General features: G+C 52.3%; 1 protein-coding gene across 2 annotated transcripts in view; it reads left to right on the forward strand.

The window, feature by feature from the left end:
* The window catches only part of Tmem184b (transmembrane protein 184B), a 43730-nt gene extending 27046 nt beyond the window's left edge, over window positions 1–16684 (forward strand). For both annotated transcript variants that reach the window (XM_038342530.2, XM_038342531.2), the window contains exons 4-9: window positions 7013–7103; window positions 7398–7473; window positions 10345–10436; window positions 11181–11350; window positions 11740–11934; window positions 14410–16684. In XM_038342530.2, coding sequence (XP_038198458.1) covers window positions 7013–7103; window positions 7398–7473; window positions 10345–10436; window positions 11181–11350; window positions 11740–11934; window positions 14410–14651 — 866 coding nt within the window. In that variant the 3' untranslated portion in view covers window positions 14652–16684. The remainder of the gene's footprint in view (window positions 1–7012; window positions 7104–7397; window positions 7474–10344; window positions 10437–11180; window positions 11351–11739; window positions 11935–14409) is intronic.
* Window positions 16685–17098: the final 414 nt, after the last annotated feature.

Below are 17098 nucleotides of genomic sequence, written 5' to 3' on the forward strand. Positions count from 1 at the left end.
GGTCTGTGCCCATCTTTCACCAGCCTCCTGGAAGAGCAGGTGCATAGGGGTGCTGATGTGAAGTCCAGAGTGTCCTTATTGGACTGCTCTGTGATTGACATCCCCAGGAAGGGATCACACCTCAAGGTTGGGTCCTACAGGCCACTTCTCACAGCTTCATCTCCTGGTGCTGTTTCTGGGAAGTCTGCTGGATTCTGACCCTGTGTAGTCACTTGCATATTCTTTGGTTTGTCCAAGACAGGGTTTCTCTGTAGCTTTGGGACCTGTCCTGGAACTAGCTCTGGTTCACCATCATAATATTCACCATAATATTCACCATGTTGACAGGCTTGAACTCCCCAACTTAGGACCTGAGACCCTTGTTTGTGTCTTTGATACTTTTCCTTTCCTTTTACAAATGATTGAATTATTTGAACTTTATCTTTTATTTAGTAATCTGGAAAGAGATACTCACATCAGGACTCAGTAAGGTTGGGTTCCAAAACTACCCAGGTTTTGTTTAACTTGTCTGAATATAACGTATATAATAGAGTTAAAGCAAGCCAGGACCACCCACCACTAGCCACAGCCTACCTAATCTTTGTGTCTAGGTCCCTGTCACTTCATCCAGAGGCCTAGTTCCAGGGCCTTCATGGCTTTCTCAAGTATGAACACTCCTCTTAGCCTTGGGCTGAAGCATCCATTTGGTTGGAAGTTTGCACAGGTAGGAGCCATAAACCATGACCTTGGTGAAGTCAGCAGTCCTGAGTCTTCATCAGGAGCATGGCCTTACTTACATGCTTAGTATAAGGGATTCAAGATCCCAGTGGGCTGAGCAGGGCTTCCAGCAGCCGCACATGGACTTGAAACACTTCTCCATCTTTCAGGTCTTTGGGAATGTCCAACAGGGAGGGCATCTTTCCTCTTTTCCTCTCTGGGACTCCTTCGTGGGATGTGCTCCTGGAACGAGGCTCACGAGGCTCTCACGTCTTTTCAGCTTCTCTTTTCCTGTTGCTCTCCAGGAGCTGTTGTTGGCTTGTTTTTCACCTCATCATCTGCGAGCATCCTTCCCCAGCTCTGCTTCACTCACCTCACTGTGATGCGCAGTGGCTCTTTCTGTGCTTTTCTGAGCCCCTTGTTCTTGGTGCTGCAGAGTATTCTTTTCTCTGGGGATATCAGTTACGATTTTCTTCTGTATCAGCTCCTCGAGCTCTTTGCATATCTCTCCCTCTTCTCTCTCTCTCTCTCTCTCTCTCTCTCTCTCTCTCTCTCTCTCTCTCTCTCTCTCTCTCTCTCTCTTCCTCTCCCTTTCTCCCTCCCTCCCTCTCCCTCTCCCTCCCTGCACATGTGCTGTATTCATATGTGTGTGTGCACATGCAGAGGCCAGAGGAGGTTGTCTGATGTCCTGTTTATCACTTTCTGTCAGGGTTTTTCTTTGAATCTGGAGCTAGACTGTGGCCAGAAAACCTTATCAATCTTCTGGTATGCCCCCGAACATCCCTCATCCCCTCACCAGCTTTGGAGTTACAGATGCCCAGTTGCACATGACCATGCTCGGCTTTGTGGGGATTTGAGCTTGGGTCTCCATGCTTATACAACAGTGGTATCACCCACTGAAGCCATCTCTCTGCCCCTGCTTTAGTTTTTTACCTTTGTGTTAGAAGGCATCCTTAACTATCTAATGTCTTCAGCTTTGTTTCCTTTTTAAGAATGGGCTCCTGATAACTGGGCCTTCCAGTTGAGCATAGACAGTCTTCCCCGTCATGTTCATACAGACATGAGAAAGGTGCCATGTGATTCTCCACAACATACGATTCCTGTCTTCTGCGCAGAAGATGCGGACAGGTTGTGTGAGCAGTGGGTATGGGAAGAGGGCTATGGGAATGGTTGTATTTCTGCCAATCTCATTACCACCCTCAGCTGGGCCGAGTTCTGGCCCTCTAGACACTCACAGCCTAAAGTTCTGTGTGGAGTCTTGGGGCCACTTCCTCACTTGCACACCCACAACCTCAGCTGCACGAGACTGGGGTCCTCTGGGCTCTGCCCCCCCTTTTTTAAAATGAGGTTTTGTTTCATAGCTCTGGCTGGCCTAGAACTCACTGCTTCTACCTCTGCTGAATTACAGGTGTGTGCCATCACGCTCAACTCTGAAACTCCCTGTGTAACTTAGGCTAGCTTTGAGCTTGCAGAGATCTCCCTGCATTACGTGAGCCGCCCTTCTGGCTCTTCTGGGGTCCTTGTTGGCACCTCCCTTCCTCCAGGGCAGCCCACAGCATCACCCAGAGCTTCTGTTGTCTCCCAGCAGTGACCGCATTGGCATTCCTCCTGCCCTTGGTAGTGTGCTTCTTATATGAGGTCAGTCCAATTGTCTGGTTGATTTTAGCGGGGACAGCTATGTGTTACACTCAGGAAGTGTACAACTATACTCATGTAGATGACAGGGTTCCCATTCTCTAAGGCAGGGGCTGAACCTCAAAGATGCTGGGCCCCTTTCCCAGGATGCTTCAGCTCCATACAGTGTAGCACAAGTAATAAAAACCCAGAGACAGATATTGGGGTTCAAGCTGAAGATCAGAAAAGCAAAGCAGCCAAGCCACTAGAGAGACCTTACCCCTATCCTCAGTGTGACTGTAGACTGCAATGCTCTCCACCAAACCTCAGATGCGGACTGAACCCTACTCCCATTTTATATCCCTCTCTAGTGCTGGGATTAAAGGCGTGTACCACCACCACCTGGCCTCTTTGGCTAACTAGTGTGGCTGCTGGGATTAAATGTGTGTGCCACTGCTGTCTAGCCTGTATGGCTCTCTAGTGTGGCTAGCTTTGCACTCTGATCTTCAGGCAAGCTTGCTTTATTATAACACAAATAAAATATCACTATAGTACAGCACTCAGCTGATGAGGCTGTAGTTCACACAGCACTGGGAAAGGCCACAGGGCTGAGTTAGAGACAATTGCCGTGTGTGTTTTGGTGTCTGAGTAGGTTTGGGGTGAGGTCAGAGCCTGGGACGCTTCGTGACTAGAGGCAGAGATGCAGCTTCCTCTGCTCCCTGCAGTGTGTGGTGTTACACTTGTTTATGTGGTGTTTACAGTTTGGCCCAGCTTCTTCATCAGCAGCAGCACATTCCTACCTGCTAGTTACCAGGTGGAGTGTGTATCCCACACCACTACACAGTGTGAAAACAGAAGGGCAGGCAGCTGCAAAGCTTGCCCAGAATGACCTGATAGCGATGAAACACCAGCCTCCGGCTTGGTTCTCTGCAGCCAGGATTAGCCGTATGCTGGGCTTGGTGAAGGAGAGGGAAGAAACCATTGTTTTCCCCAGAGAATTGCGAGCTCTCTGTTGGGAAGAGTGTACATGCATAGGAGGAATGCAGTGTCCTTCACCCCGTTTCAGAGTTCAGATTCTTGTTTTCGAGATAACAGTCTGGATGTGTAGCCTAGGCTGTCCTCCAGTTCGTGATCCTCTTGCTCCCGCCTTCCTTGTGCTGGCCTGACAGCTGTGCAGTGTTACCCTTGGCCCAGCGCTCACACCCTAGACACACTGAATCTCGTGTGTGGCCCAAAATGAACCATGTTTCTTGGGAGAGAGGGTACAGTGAATGAACAAAGAGCCATAGGCCTGGGGCCAGCAAGATAGCTCAGCCAGTGAAGATGCCACCAAGGCTGATGACCCGAGTTTGTTCTCCAGGATCCATCTGTCAGGAGAGAGCTGACTCCTGCAAGTTGTTCTCTGATCTCCACATGCATGATGTGGCACACGTGTGTTCACACATATATACAAATAAATGTATGTGAAATTCTTAATTGATTTTATTGAGCTATGCATTTTTCTCTGCTCCCCTCCCATCCTCTCTCCTCCCCTTTCAACCTTCTCCCATGGTCCCTATGCTCCCAATTTACTCAGGAGATCTTGCCTTTTTATACCTCCCATGTAGATTAGATCCACGTATGTCTCTCTTAGGGTGCTCATTGTTGTCTAGGTTCTCTGGGATTGTGAATTGTCAGTTTGTTTTTCTTTGTTTTATGTCTAAAAGCCACTTATGAGTGAGCGCATGTGATAATTGTCTTTCTGGGTCTGGATTACCTCACTCAATATGATGTTTTCTAGATCCATCCATTTGCCCAAAAATTTCAAGATGTCATTATTTTTTTCTGCTGTGTAGTACTCCATTGTGTAAATGTACCACATTTTCCTTATCCATTTTTCGGTCGAGGGGCATTTAGGTTGTTTCCAGGTTCTGGCTGTGACAAAGCTGCTATGAACATAGTTGGGTACATGTCCTTGTGGCATGATTGAGCATCCTTTGGGCATATACCCAAGAAGGTTGTTTATTAATTTTCTGAGAAATCGCCAATGTATGTGAATTTTTAAATTTTTTTCAAAGCAATTGGCCAGTTTGCTGTCAGTAGGACACCCTGACAGGTCATGGTGCCACTAGCCACAGCTCACAAACAGGAAGTGTAGGAGCTCAGTGGATCTAAGAACAGGGAGAGAGCCGATGGGCGAGGGCTCAGAAGCAGCATGTGGGCTGCCAGAAGCAGGGACAAGCAGAATTCACAAAGGATGCATTCACAGGGAAGGAAGGCTTTGGAGCAGTGTGGAATTGGGGACAGTTGCTTAGGGGCAGGTCCCCTGTCCAACAGAGTTGGCTCATTGAACTGTAATTGCCTAGGAAGGCCACATGCCTCTGAAATGTGGGAAAGAATGTTCTGAGTCTCAGTGTACAAGCAGAAGGGACTCCTGTCAGAGCAGGCAAATTCCATTTCGCAGACATATCCTCAGTTATCTGGAATGTCCCAGACAACTTAGTCATTCCGGATCAACTTAGAGTTTCCATGTAGCAGAGGCAGAGACCGGCCGAAGGTGCTCAGGTTTGACAGGAGAGAGCTGGGAGCAGCCAGAAGCACTTAGGACCATCAGTTCTCTTTGGTACCTAGCCTTCCATAGGTGGTCAGGGAGCGTATATTGAACAGTATATGACTTCCGGCCTGGGGTGCAGCTGCAGGGACAGCTAGAGGACACTTCTGAACAGGTTCTCACCGACGTCCTGATCTCCCAGGCTGTGCATTGTAGCTAAGAAACTGGGTGGACCATGATGACTTAGACTGTAACCTCCTGTCCAGGTAGTTACTGGCTAGAGAAGTTGCCTTTGGGCGTTGGAAGGGACTGCCATCTCTGCTGAGGGTTGCCTGCCTCTGATGCCTGCATCTAATGGCCAGCCAGGAGGTCACAGCTTCCTTCTCTGATGATGATGCTGATAAGAAATACTCTTTCTAATGGTGCACATCTTTAATCCCAGCACTCGGCAGGCAGAGGCAGGCGGATCTTTGTGAGTTTAAGGCCAGCCTGGTCTACAGAGCAAATTCCAGGACAGCCAGGAATACACACAGAGAAACACTGTCTTGGAAAAACAAAAACAAAAACAAATATTCTTTCCAAGTCAGGTGTGATGGCACTTGCCTGTAAACTAGCACTTTTGGGGGATAGAGGCCAAAGGATCTTCCCCAGTTTGGGGTCAGCCTTACCTACATGATGAGTCCCTGTCTTGAAAAACAGGGAAGGAGAAAGGTTTGTTCATTCTGTTAAGCTGAAGTCCTCCTGGGATCTGCCCTGAGACTGTGGCTCTTGTCTGGAGTGTGGAAAAGCCTCTAGTATAGTCCTGTTTGTTCTTGATCCTCACCCTCCTTTCCTAATGGCGCACTCTTGTCCATAATTTAAGATGTGGTTTCTAGAATGGAGCAAAAAGTTCTAGATGTCCGACAGTCCAGAGCAGGAGTAGGAGAGACCATCGGTTCCCTCTCAACTGTGGATTCCATGGTCACTGATGTGTCCTGGAGCCTAGCTCATGGCCTGGCATACAGGCTGTGGTAGGTATTCAGGAGGCACAGGGGCCTTCCTGGAGACCAGGTCTGGAACCATATTAAGAGTGTGGCAGGGTGACAGCCTGCTGCCTGAGTTACACCTCCCTCCTGGCCCCTCTCTGTTCCGTTTCTGGCCTGTGTAGAGGCCTCTGGTGTAAACACTATTGCTGGGTGTTTGGATCTTTTCTTTGTGAGCCTGTATTTTGTAGGAAGGGATGGATTTTTCCAGATGGCCAGGGGGTCTGATTTGACCAACCAGGTCATGTCTAAGGAGTCTCTTGTCTCCTTTCTCTGAGAACTGATTGAGTCCATTATTGACTCATTAATGGTTCTTTGGAGTGAAGCAGCACCCTGGCTGGCTAGCCTGTGTACTTCTAGGTAGTCCTGAGCTGAGAGCTGAATGTAGTGGTAGTCTGAGCAGCTCAGTCAGAACTGGCTGTAGCTGAGGCTAGACCAGCAGCACAGGCTTAAGGCACAGAACGGGAAGGGAAGGGTGTGAGCTCAACGGCAGGTCCTCCTCAGGAAAGCATTGCAGGACTGCTTGGCAAGAAGAGATGATGATGCTGGGCCCTGTGGTTTCTCTGAAGGTTTCCTTCCAGACCTACCAAAGGGAGTCATGTGACAGCCAGTCTACAGGGAGGCCTGTGGCCTGCCCTGGGCCGTTGCTGTAGACACTTTGCTTTGGGGCACCACATCTATCCCCTCGGTTTTCATCCCATCAGTGTTAGTTGTGGGTACAGGTACCAGGGCTTCGGTCAGTACTGGAGGCTGGACTCCGTTCCTACCTGCAATGTGTTCACAGCCTGGAGAAAGCCTCACGCCATTTAGTGAGTGCTGTCCTAGGAGCCCAGCCTCCAGTCGGGCTTCATGGCCACTGCTCTTCTCCACAGCAGGCCCTCAGGAAGCACTTTTCCCAGCAGGCACAGAGAGCTTGAGAAACCTGCCTGAAGCCACACAGCTCCTAAGTAATAGAAGCATGGTCCATAGATGGGCGGTTGGATTCAGGGTCCATGGCTCTTTGCCCCAACTTTTTGCTGCCCTGTATCCTGAAAGGGTCAGCCATCATCAGGAGCCTGCCGGGACTAAGTGCAGCTGTGCTCAGCCCCTTTCCTTGCTGTTGTATTCTGAGTGACCATTCTGCTGACCTGAGTACTCTGACTTTCCACAGCCTTTGTCATCTATAACTTCCTGAGCCTGTGCTATGAGTACCTTGGGGGAGAGAGTGCCATCATGTCTGAGATCAGGGGGAAGGCCATTGAGTAAGTACAACAGTGTCCTGACCCCCACGTGGGCACCTCACAGCCGTGTAGTTGGACATACAGACCACACCCATGCCCGTGCTCTGCTGTGCCTGGCTCTCCAGCTCCTTCCTTGTCCTCTTTGTCCTTTCCTGTTTGCATTTCTCCTACAGTTTTTCTTGTTCATTCAGTGCTTTCTGGGCCATTTTGTGTGTATTGCTGGCCCCACCCAGGCCCTGACTTGTTTGATGCAGAGGGCAGCCTTTTCCATTCCACCCTTCCCATTTCCCAGGTTTTTCTACTTGTCTCCCCTAGGTCAAGCTGCATGTATGGCACGTGCTGCCTCTGGGGAAAGACCTACTCCATTGGTTTCCTGCGGTTCTGCAAACAGGTATGTGCCCAGAAGCAGCCCCAGGTCAGGAGGACCAGGCTAGGGACCCAGGTTCAGACCTGCGTCTCAGAGGGCAGTTCCTGTTGCATGCTGACCTGTGCCCTACCGGTTGAGGTCACCTGGCTCCCAGCTGTCGCCAAGCTGATCTGGAGACACTGAGTTAGCACCATCTGCTAAGGCGGGCAGTGAACATCCTGGAGTACCCAGCAGCCTCAGGCCAGGTAATCTAGTCTGGAGTTTTGTTCATTTGGAATGAATCGTGCTGAACCAGGAAGCACACAGGAGTTGTAGCCTGTCAGTTTGAGAACTCATCCCTTTGTCCAGGGCTGGAGGGTTTAGGGATTAAAGATACATAGCAGACAAGACTGTGTGGTCCCTGCCCTCTCCCACATTCCAGTTGGCAGTGCTGCAGCTTTTGGTTTCCTTGGCTACCACTTCCTGGCTAGAGTTGGACTTCTAGCTTCTCTGACTATGTGACCTCAGATCATTTGCTCAACCTTTCTGAGCTTGTTTGTTCTTTTATAAAATGGGGGTGGCAGTACTTATCTCAAGGGGTAACTAAAAGGAACAGATGAGGCAGTGGGTGTCAGCCTTTAGCACAGCTCTGGCTCATTCAGGGAGACAGAAGCAGAGGGTTCCACACCCAGTCTTCATCACTGTCCTTGGCCTCTGCAGGCCCTCAGTCAGTCCCTCCAGCATGAACAAAAATAATCGAGAGAAATGTGCCTCCCCTCCCCACCAGGAACACTGCAGCCTACCCTAGGGCCACCCTGTTTTCATCCTCTGTGGAAAGCTCAGGACCCCACAGCACAGCTGCCCACACAAGCAGCATGTCAGTAGACATGCCCAGGCTCCAATTCAGCTACTGGTTCTGTCTCCCTGAGGGAGCCTCAGGATCTCTCTTGTGGAGTGGCCCAGAAGGGGTTAAAACTGTCCTGGTCCAGGGTGGGGCTTGCAGAGCCTTGTTTACATGGTCCAGCCACCCCGGTCCAGGCCCAACTGTGACTCATCCCCGCTTTTGATCATTACATTGTCCTCAGAGTTCTGCTCTCAAGAGCAGAGCAGAGATCACAGCCAGAGCACAGGCGGCCTCACCATCACCAGGTGTGGGTCATTCCCTGCCCTGTGGGCTCTGAGACTCTGCTGTTGAACTTGACGTGGCAGGCCAGCAGTGAGAGGAGAATAACACACAAGGCTCCCAGCAGGCGCCCCAGCACTCGTAGTATCTTCGTTCCAGAGCCACAGGGTGGGCCAGGATGTCCTTGGGCCCAGAGCCCAGTGTCTGAGTCTCTTGGAGCACTTGTTAAAAGTGGAAATTCCTGGGCTAGGGCTCCAGAGTAGTGGAAAAGCACTTGCCTCACATGTGTGAGGTCCTGGGTTCTGTCCCTAGCACTGCCAAAGAAGAGGAGAAAGGGAGGAGGGGGGAGGGGCAGACAGGGAAAGGAGGGAAGAAGGGAGGGAAGAAGTTTGGATCAGTGCCCCCAACCCATCCCAAGAGTAGAAAGGACTGCCCACTCCTGGGACTGATGTTACTTTGACATCTGACCTGGTCTGCGACTCTCAGACCCATGGAATAGCTGGACAAAGGCTCGAGGTCTGCTGACGTGGGCTCCAGTCCCTCGTCTGTCCGTTCAGCTCTATGCCTCAGTGTTCTTGTCTGACTGGGGTATGAACCCCTGCTCTTCTTCCTTCCCCGAGCTCGCTCTGGGTGGAGATTTGCAGTCCAGGGATTGTGTCGGGCTTTCTAGTAGCAGCACGTAGCTCTTCCTGTCACATGCTCCTCTGTCATGGCTCTCCCACAGCACAGCCCAGGTCCTCAGTGGAGCAGGGATGGGTTCCCAGGCTGCCCTTCTACTCCAGCCACTGGTCCTATCCAGAGCCACACACTCCAAGGCACGTGCTGGAGTTTCATGTGCCCTCTCCTTTACTCAGGACTTCCGGCTGAGGATGAACACTTTTAGGTTACTGGGAGCCTGTGGATGATGCAGACACCCACTTCCATCCCGATATTTGCAACCCTGTGCCGTGGGCATGGGTTATTTTAATGTTGTCCAGGTGGCTACCACTTGGAGCCCAGGTGATTGCCTGAGAGACTACAGTGAATAGCCAACCGGGCCTGAATGCCCACGTACCTTTTCAGGCTCCCACATATTAGAGGGATGTCTTCTCCCCACTTACTGCTCTTGAAGGCCAACTCCAGGTTACTCGGACCCTGGTTCTTCAGAAACCCTGACCCAGGCCAGAGCATGGGTCAGGGAAGCAGAGGCCTTGTTTTCACCCGCTCCCTGTATGGCTAACTCCTCCTTAGAGCTCACTTGTTCAGAGAATGCAGTCCAGGACCTGCTGTTCTCTCTAGTGCCCACTTCCTGTCCTTGTTCACATTCTGCCCTGGGTGAGCCTCTGCGTGAACTGCCCCTTTGTATGTATGTATGCATGCATGCATATATGTATTTATTTGCATGAGTGCATGCATGGGTATGACTTGCAGGAAGTTGTTTCCTTCCACTGCGTATCTTGAGGATCAAAGTTAGGTCAGCAGACTTGGCAAAGAAGTCTTTACCTGTGCCTTTACCTGCTGAGCCACCCCACTAGCCTGAAGCTGCTCCCTCTACCTGGATCCTGCCTGTCTCCATCTTCCTGAAGGCCCCTCATCCTCTGAGCCGTCTCTGAGGTGTCTTCTACTCCTGGTCCACTGGGCCCTATATTCTTAGTCCTTGAGTCCCCAATATCACCATGTGTCTTTACCCATCCTGCTTCCCTCTGCACACAGTTCCCTTCTCCCCCTTCCTAGGAACCATCATAGGCCCAGCTGCCAGAACTGGTGCTTTCCCGCATTCCTACTTTATCCTGTCTTGTTTGTTTTCCAAACAGGCCACCCTGCAGTTCTGTGTAGTGAAGCCACTCATGGCCGTCAGCACTGTTATTCTCCAGGCCTTCGGCAAGTACCGGGACGGGGACTTTGAGTAAGCAGGGGTCCTCCCCTGGGATCTATGGGTATATTGGCACAAGGGTGGGTACCCTACCTTGACAGATCCTGTATGTGTTTTTTTCCTAAATTGCATGGGGCTCAGACCTCCCTGACTCTCAGCCTGAGCCTGGCAGTGGTCATCTTGCACTTGGTCTTAGCGAGTCACATCCATATTAACATTCAGGATGCATAGTAGTGGGTGAGTCTCAGAGGTGGCTACTCTAAGACAGGTTCTAAAAGTGAAGGAGCCCTAGGAGGCAGTCTTTAGCCCTAGATATAAAGACTCTACTGTGTGAACTGGCCACACCTTTTCATTTGTGGGTTAGTGAAGGCGGCCTTATACCTGGTCCCATACTGTGAGTTCTTTTTACTGCCTGGAATGTGTACTACAGCCCACTGAGGTCAGGAGAGCAGATCAAGCTTAGGGGTACCCACTGTGACCTATGTCCTGTAGCATAGCCCTGGCTTCCCTCTAGTGCCCTCCATCAGGAATGGGTTCAGAGCAGGGTCACCATCTGACTGAGTGAAGTAGGAGTGGAAGACTGCCTGCCTACAGACACACCTCTGAAGCACACTCCCAGAGTGTCTCCCCATCCCATCCTACCCCTCCCTCCAGTGGTCATTGTGCCTTGTTGGAGAGCACAGCCATGACCCATGGAAATAGGTGGTAGGCAAGGCAGAGGAGGGAGCAATCTGCCTTCTCAGGGTCGGTCCCAGCCACAGCATGCCTGTTCCACAGTGTCACCAGTGGGTACCTCTATGTGACTATCATCTACAACATCTCAGTCAGCCTGGCCCTTTACGCCCTCTTCCTCTTCTACTTCGCCACCCGGGAGCTGCTCAGTCCCTACAGCCCCGTCCTCAAGTTCTTCATGGTCAAGTCCGTCATCTTTCTCTCCTTCTGGCAAGGTGAGCCTCCTCTCGGCCTGGTGATCACAGCCCCGGGTCCATCTCCCACTCCTGCTCGTGTCTTCACAGCTGAGTCCCAGGCCAGAGTGCTGTCCTTTATGTCCTGCCCTGGAGCTCAGAGATGCCTTGGCCACTGGGCATTTGGGAGGGCTGAGGCTTACAGGAAACTTGAGTGCAACCTTGTACAGTTAGTGATGTCGCAGTTTTCTGACTGACAGGTAGCTGCGAGGATTGGGTTTGCAGAGACCTTGACTTTATGTCATCATTCCTGCCTCCAGAAACAAATGAGCCCTGCCATACCCTGCAGTGTGTGGCTATCCGTGTGGTATTGCATGAAGGGCTAGTGAGGGGGTCCAGTGTGTGACCAGACAATGCCTCTTCCTGTCCAGGCATGCTACTGGCCATCTTAGAGAAATGTGGGGCCATCCCAAAGATCAACTCAGCCCGCGTGTCAGTGGGTGAGGGTACTGTGGCTGCTGGCTACCAGGACTTCATCATCTGTGTTGAGATGTTCTTCGCAGCCTTGGCCCTGCGGCATGCCTTCACCTACAAGGTCTACGCTGACAAGAGGCTGGACGCTCAAGGTATGAGCCAGGTTCCTAGGGCAGGACCCTAGCCTCATGAGGTCAGCTCCAGAACCTCCCAGCATCTTATAAGGGTTGATCCTGTCTCTTCTGAAAGAGGGGCTAAAGAGGTCAGAGCATAGGGGTTTCAGATCCCAGAGGGACTCCCAGTTTGTTTCTGGAAGCTTAAGTTCAGTCTTTAGGTTCTAGTGTGGAGACCCACAGATGGGACAGAAGAGCGTATACCTATAATCCCAGCATTTGGGAGGCTGAGGCAGAAGGGTTACTGTGAGTTTGAGAAAAAGAACAAAATAGAAAGGTGGGACAGAGACCAGTGACCAGACACTGCTGTGCCGAGTCTGCTCTGTCCTGTTCTGTCTGCTGAGTGGGATTCTTCAAGGAACAAACAGCAGGACATTCTTTCCCTGTGAGAAGCAGGATCAGAGGCAGTTTCCACAGCTTGCTTTTCACACCTCTGCTCCTTATTGCTAAAGAATATTCTGCAGCCCTTGGTATACAGGAGAGGGCTGGGCCGCACCCTGGTGCTTCTGTGATTGGCTAGGACACATAAGCCTTGAGGAGCCTTCTGGTGACTGGAAGTGCAGCCGTCTGGGAAAGCAGCAGGCCAGCGGGGCAGAAGGCCTGTTCCTGAGGGAAATGCCTGAGGCTGGCATCCACAGTGAAAGGCTACATGGGTGGGAGAGGGAGGTCTCCTGTCCAAGGCATATGCCATCCAGTTGCCGTCAGCTTTCCCCCATGACTAGAGACCAGACAACCTCCTTCCCCAGGCTTCAGTGCTTACCACAGGTTCCTGTGCTTGGCACGGAGAGCCTTAGGGGCCCACAGGCACAGGACTCCCTGCCCAGGCCTCGATAGCTCCTTTCCTGGTTGGGAAGAAACCTTGAAATGCCTCTGCTAGACTGTGCTCTCTGCCACACTGTGGTGCTCTGGTTGCCACTCTGGTCTTTGATGGCATCCCTACTCTGTGCTGAGCCACTTGCTGGCTGGTGCCTCTTGCTACCTGTTAGGCCCCAGTGGGAAAGATCTGATATAGGAATATATATATTCCTAAAGCCTGGTTTAACAGGCCCTGGGGCCTGGAGCCAGGCCGTTTGCAGGAATAAGCTGAGTTATCTATAGTAGAGGGGTGTTGTGTCGTGGAGGCTCTCCAGGAACGCCTTACTGGTGACCTGACTGTCTTTCCATGTGCTACCCTCAGACAGCACCCCACCATTAGGTGCACCCCCCACCAGAAGAAACAGCCCACCCAGGACAACCTGCTGTTGGTGTGAGCTCTAGTCCTTCCTCGTAACCATGGCACCCAGTCCCTCCCAGCTTCACATTAGTCTGGGGTGAAAAGTCAGCTCTGCTCCACAGTCATCCTCTGAGCCTTAATTTCCAAGTCTGTGCAGAGGAGTGAGCTTTGCAAGGCACAGAGCTCTGTGCAGGTGTAGCTCCAGCAAACCCTGGGACAAGTGGGAATAGAGGCCCTGACTCAGATGTGAGATGGGTGACCCCTGTTAGCATGAGCACTGACCTTCAGGGGCAACCAGAGCAGCCTTGGTGTCTGGGGATGGGTGGGAGTATCACTGGGCGTGGGGTGGGCAAGCAATTTTCACTCAGCTGTCTCTTGTCTTCTCTATCCCTCCGGCTTCTCTCCCTGCCCCTTTACCCTGCATTTGCCCTGGGTTTGGCCTCGGGCAGTGCTGACATACGGCCCATACGGTAGGTCTGCTCTCTTTCTCTGTCTGTACGTCTGTCCTGCACGTCAGTCTGGTCCTGTCACTGGCATGCCTTTCTGTGGCTCCTCTGTGTACCCATCTCCCAGTTGGCACTTCTGGATGAGAGCCCTGAGCACCTGCCTAAGAGGGCTGCCCTTTGTCGAGCTTGGCTGCCTTTGTTCCATGCTTTAGTTTTGAAATACACCCTGCTAGGTTCTGGGGCACAGTGCCCACTAAGAATGGCAGGGGCATTTGGCAGTGTCTCCAAGACAGAGCACCCAGAGGGTGGAGAGACTGAGTCCCAAGTCCTGGGCCCAGGGTTGAGTTCATCCTTCCAGCCTGGCTCAGTGACCTGCACGGTGCTTCCATCCCTGCCCCAGTCCTGTGGGGCACATCTTCAGATGCAGGGATTGGAAGCTCCTGTCCTCTTAGGAGGGATAGCCAACAGGCCAGCCTGCCCCTTGTGGAGCCTCTGGCACTGGAGCTTGGGGTCTTCCAGGTTAACTGTTACAGACTTCCGTTTCTGCCCAGCTGCTCCTGCCTGTGAGCATTATTCCCAGGGATGGTTGCCTTTGTCCCTCCATCTTCACTTCCTTACAGCTCCCCTGTTCACTCCAGTCAGCAACAGCACTGTTGTCCTGCCCCTTTCATGTCTCAGGAGGGGACAAGCGAACAAGCACATTGGGGTGGGGGCTATCCCAGGAGCAGGGGCAGGAACTAATCAAGTTTCCCTCTTCCTACTCTGGCCCTTGCCCCGCCTGCTTGCTCCCTGCAGGCCGCTGTGCCCCCATGAAGAGCATCTCCAGCAGCCTCAAAGAGACCATGAACCCACACGACATTGTGCAGGATGCCATCCACAACTTCTCGCCTGCCTACCAGCAGTACACACAGCAGTCCACTCTGGAGCCTGGACCCACCTGGCGTGGTGGCACCCATAGCCTTTCCCGGTCCCACAGCCTTAGCGGTGCCCGTGACAATGAGAAGACTCTGTTGCTCAGCTCTGATGATGAGTTCTAAATGTGGGCCCTGGTGGGGAAGGAAAGATGCCTCCTCCAGCTTCCAGCCAGGCTGGGGAGCAGCCAGCACAACCTTGCTGTTACCCTTTTATTTATTGGACCAGAAACAACTCGCATATCACTTCCAGAGGAACAGGCCTCAGGAATGTGTCTACATGGCCAACCCTGCACTATCCGGGGCAGGAGCAGAGGACACTGGCTGTAGATGCCACACCTCTGCTGCCCATCCTGTACTGGGGACACGTCTGGAACCAGCCATGCCTGGGTCTAAATGCTTGTGTTTTGGCTAGAAGCTGCATCCTAAGCCCCCTCCCCAACAAGCTATCTGCCGAGGCTGTCAGGCCCAGCCCACCCACACCGTGCAATACCCAGACCCGACCTGATCTTCCCACCTGCCTGCCCTTCCCTGTTCATTTTTGTCCAGTGTGAGATTTGTCTCATTCTGGGCAGCAGGAGGCGATGTGAATGCACCATGGACTTTCCCCTTCTCCCAACCCAGGCCTGCCTAGCATGCTGCAAGGATTGGAGCCCCCACGAGCCTCGGGGCCCCCTAGGAAGGATGCCTCTGTGCCTATGGGCCCTTTGGTGACATGTGGGGCTCAGGGCCCTTGGGCGTCCTCACTGTGGCCACTTGGGCTGCCTCTTAGCTCTTCTGGCTTGCTGAGGACAACCAGAAGCCCATACTGCTCTCTCTTACTTGGGTCCAGTTCTTGATAGTTTGGGGCAGAGCCCTTCTATAATTCCTGACTGTGCCAGGGCTTGGGTTCCCTACCACCTCCTCAATGGAGCAGTAAGACTCCTGCTAGGTCCTGGTCTCTGCCTGGGGCTTATCCCTCCTGGGTCGTGGGAGAAGTCTGAGTCTCCACATTTCAGACCACTTCCAGAGGAAGGCTGGAGGGATGGTTATACAGCGGGGTCATGGGAGGGGTGGTCTCAGACCCTCCTGGGTCCCCTGGCCATGCAGGGCCTGGTGTTCTGCTCTCTCTGGCCCCCGGCCCATCTCTTCTGTGCCTTAGTCACATATGAAAGCCCTCCCCGGTCCCTGCTCTCCCAGGCACTTCCTTGTTGAGCTGCTGGCACTCAGGACTTTGCGGCGCTGGGTCAGGTGCCCTTGTCTGGGACCACCCATTCTCTCCCCTGGCTCCCTCTCCACTCACATCCCAGAGCTGCCTCCAGGCCTGGGACTCCAAGGTAGGGTGGCAGAGAACCTGGCACGTGGAACCCAGGCAGCACTTGGGTTTTGGCATCTGTAGCCTCTTGAGGTGGACAGTGATGTGGAAGGAAGAGCCTGCCTTGTGGCCTTCACTGGAAGTCCTCCCTCTGGTCACTTCTGGAACAAACAGGTTCCTTCCCTAGGGTCCATGGGGAGGGACCTCATGGGGCTGTTGCATCCTAGCAACCTTCTTAGCCTCCTTCCTTCCTCATGGCCCAGAGGCCAGCATGTAGGGTGCCAGAGGGCAACTCTCAGCCCCACCCAGTAGGCCTGGCCAGACGGTCCCAAGCTGCCCAGGAAGGCAGGTGGGAGCTCCTTGGAATGTTGCCATGGTTCCCTCCTGGGATTGCTTCCACCAGTCTGTTTCTCAGGCTTTTCCCTTCCTTCCAGGCCAAAGTATGTTGCTGGTTCCTGTCCCCACTGTTCCCCACCCACCCTGACACTTGCCTGTTGGCATGGTGGGTGAGGCTGCGGGGGAGCTCAGGGGCAGGAAGCTAATGGTCCATGGGAACACAGGACAGGAACCTGTACCCGACTGCCCCATTCTTCCTAGGATGCATAACCTATCTTGTCTCATTTATTTTTTATTTTTTTCCAGATAGAATAGCTCTTTGTACATAAAAGAAAATACTTGAAAATGAACTGTATGCTGTATGAAGCCAGAGCCCCTAGTTTTGTATCTCATTGCGTGACTGTCCTGCGTTCCACCACAAAGCCGCTCTATTTTGGTCTCTGTGATATTTTAAATGCGTGACAGAAGCAAGCAAATAAAGTCAGGAAGAAATATATATATGAGATAATATAGATTGTATTGAAATCTCTTCTGTCTGCCAGTGCGGTTTTTTTCCTGCCCCCTTTGTCTGGAAGAGGTGTAGTGAGCGTGGACAGGGGTGTCCGTCCTCCTCCTGTGTGTGATGTGTGTGTACATCATGGGGTGTCTGGAACCAAAATCAGGTTCCACATCCCCACTGGACAGTTTCTCCTTTCTTCACAGACAGCCGACCACAACGTGTTCACCCTTTCCCCATCCCCACGAGGGCTGGGCCTCATTCCCTGTTCTTTTCCAGAGGCAGGCAGTGACCCTTCTAGGTATCTCCCAGAAGGTCAGAGACCTTCCTTGGCTTCTCTGAGCCTATCTTCCATCCTTAGGAACCAGGAGGCCTAAGGCAAGTACCAGGCCATAGTACCTTCCCTGCATGCACCAGGCCCAGGCACTGTGCTGTTCTAAGGTCTGG

This window comes from Arvicola amphibius, chromosome 9 (assembly GCF_903992535.2).
Source record: "Arvicola amphibius chromosome 9, mArvAmp1.2, whole genome shotgun sequence".
In the NCBI taxonomy this organism is placed as follows: Eukaryota; Metazoa; Chordata; class Mammalia; order Rodentia; family Cricetidae; genus Arvicola; species Arvicola amphibius.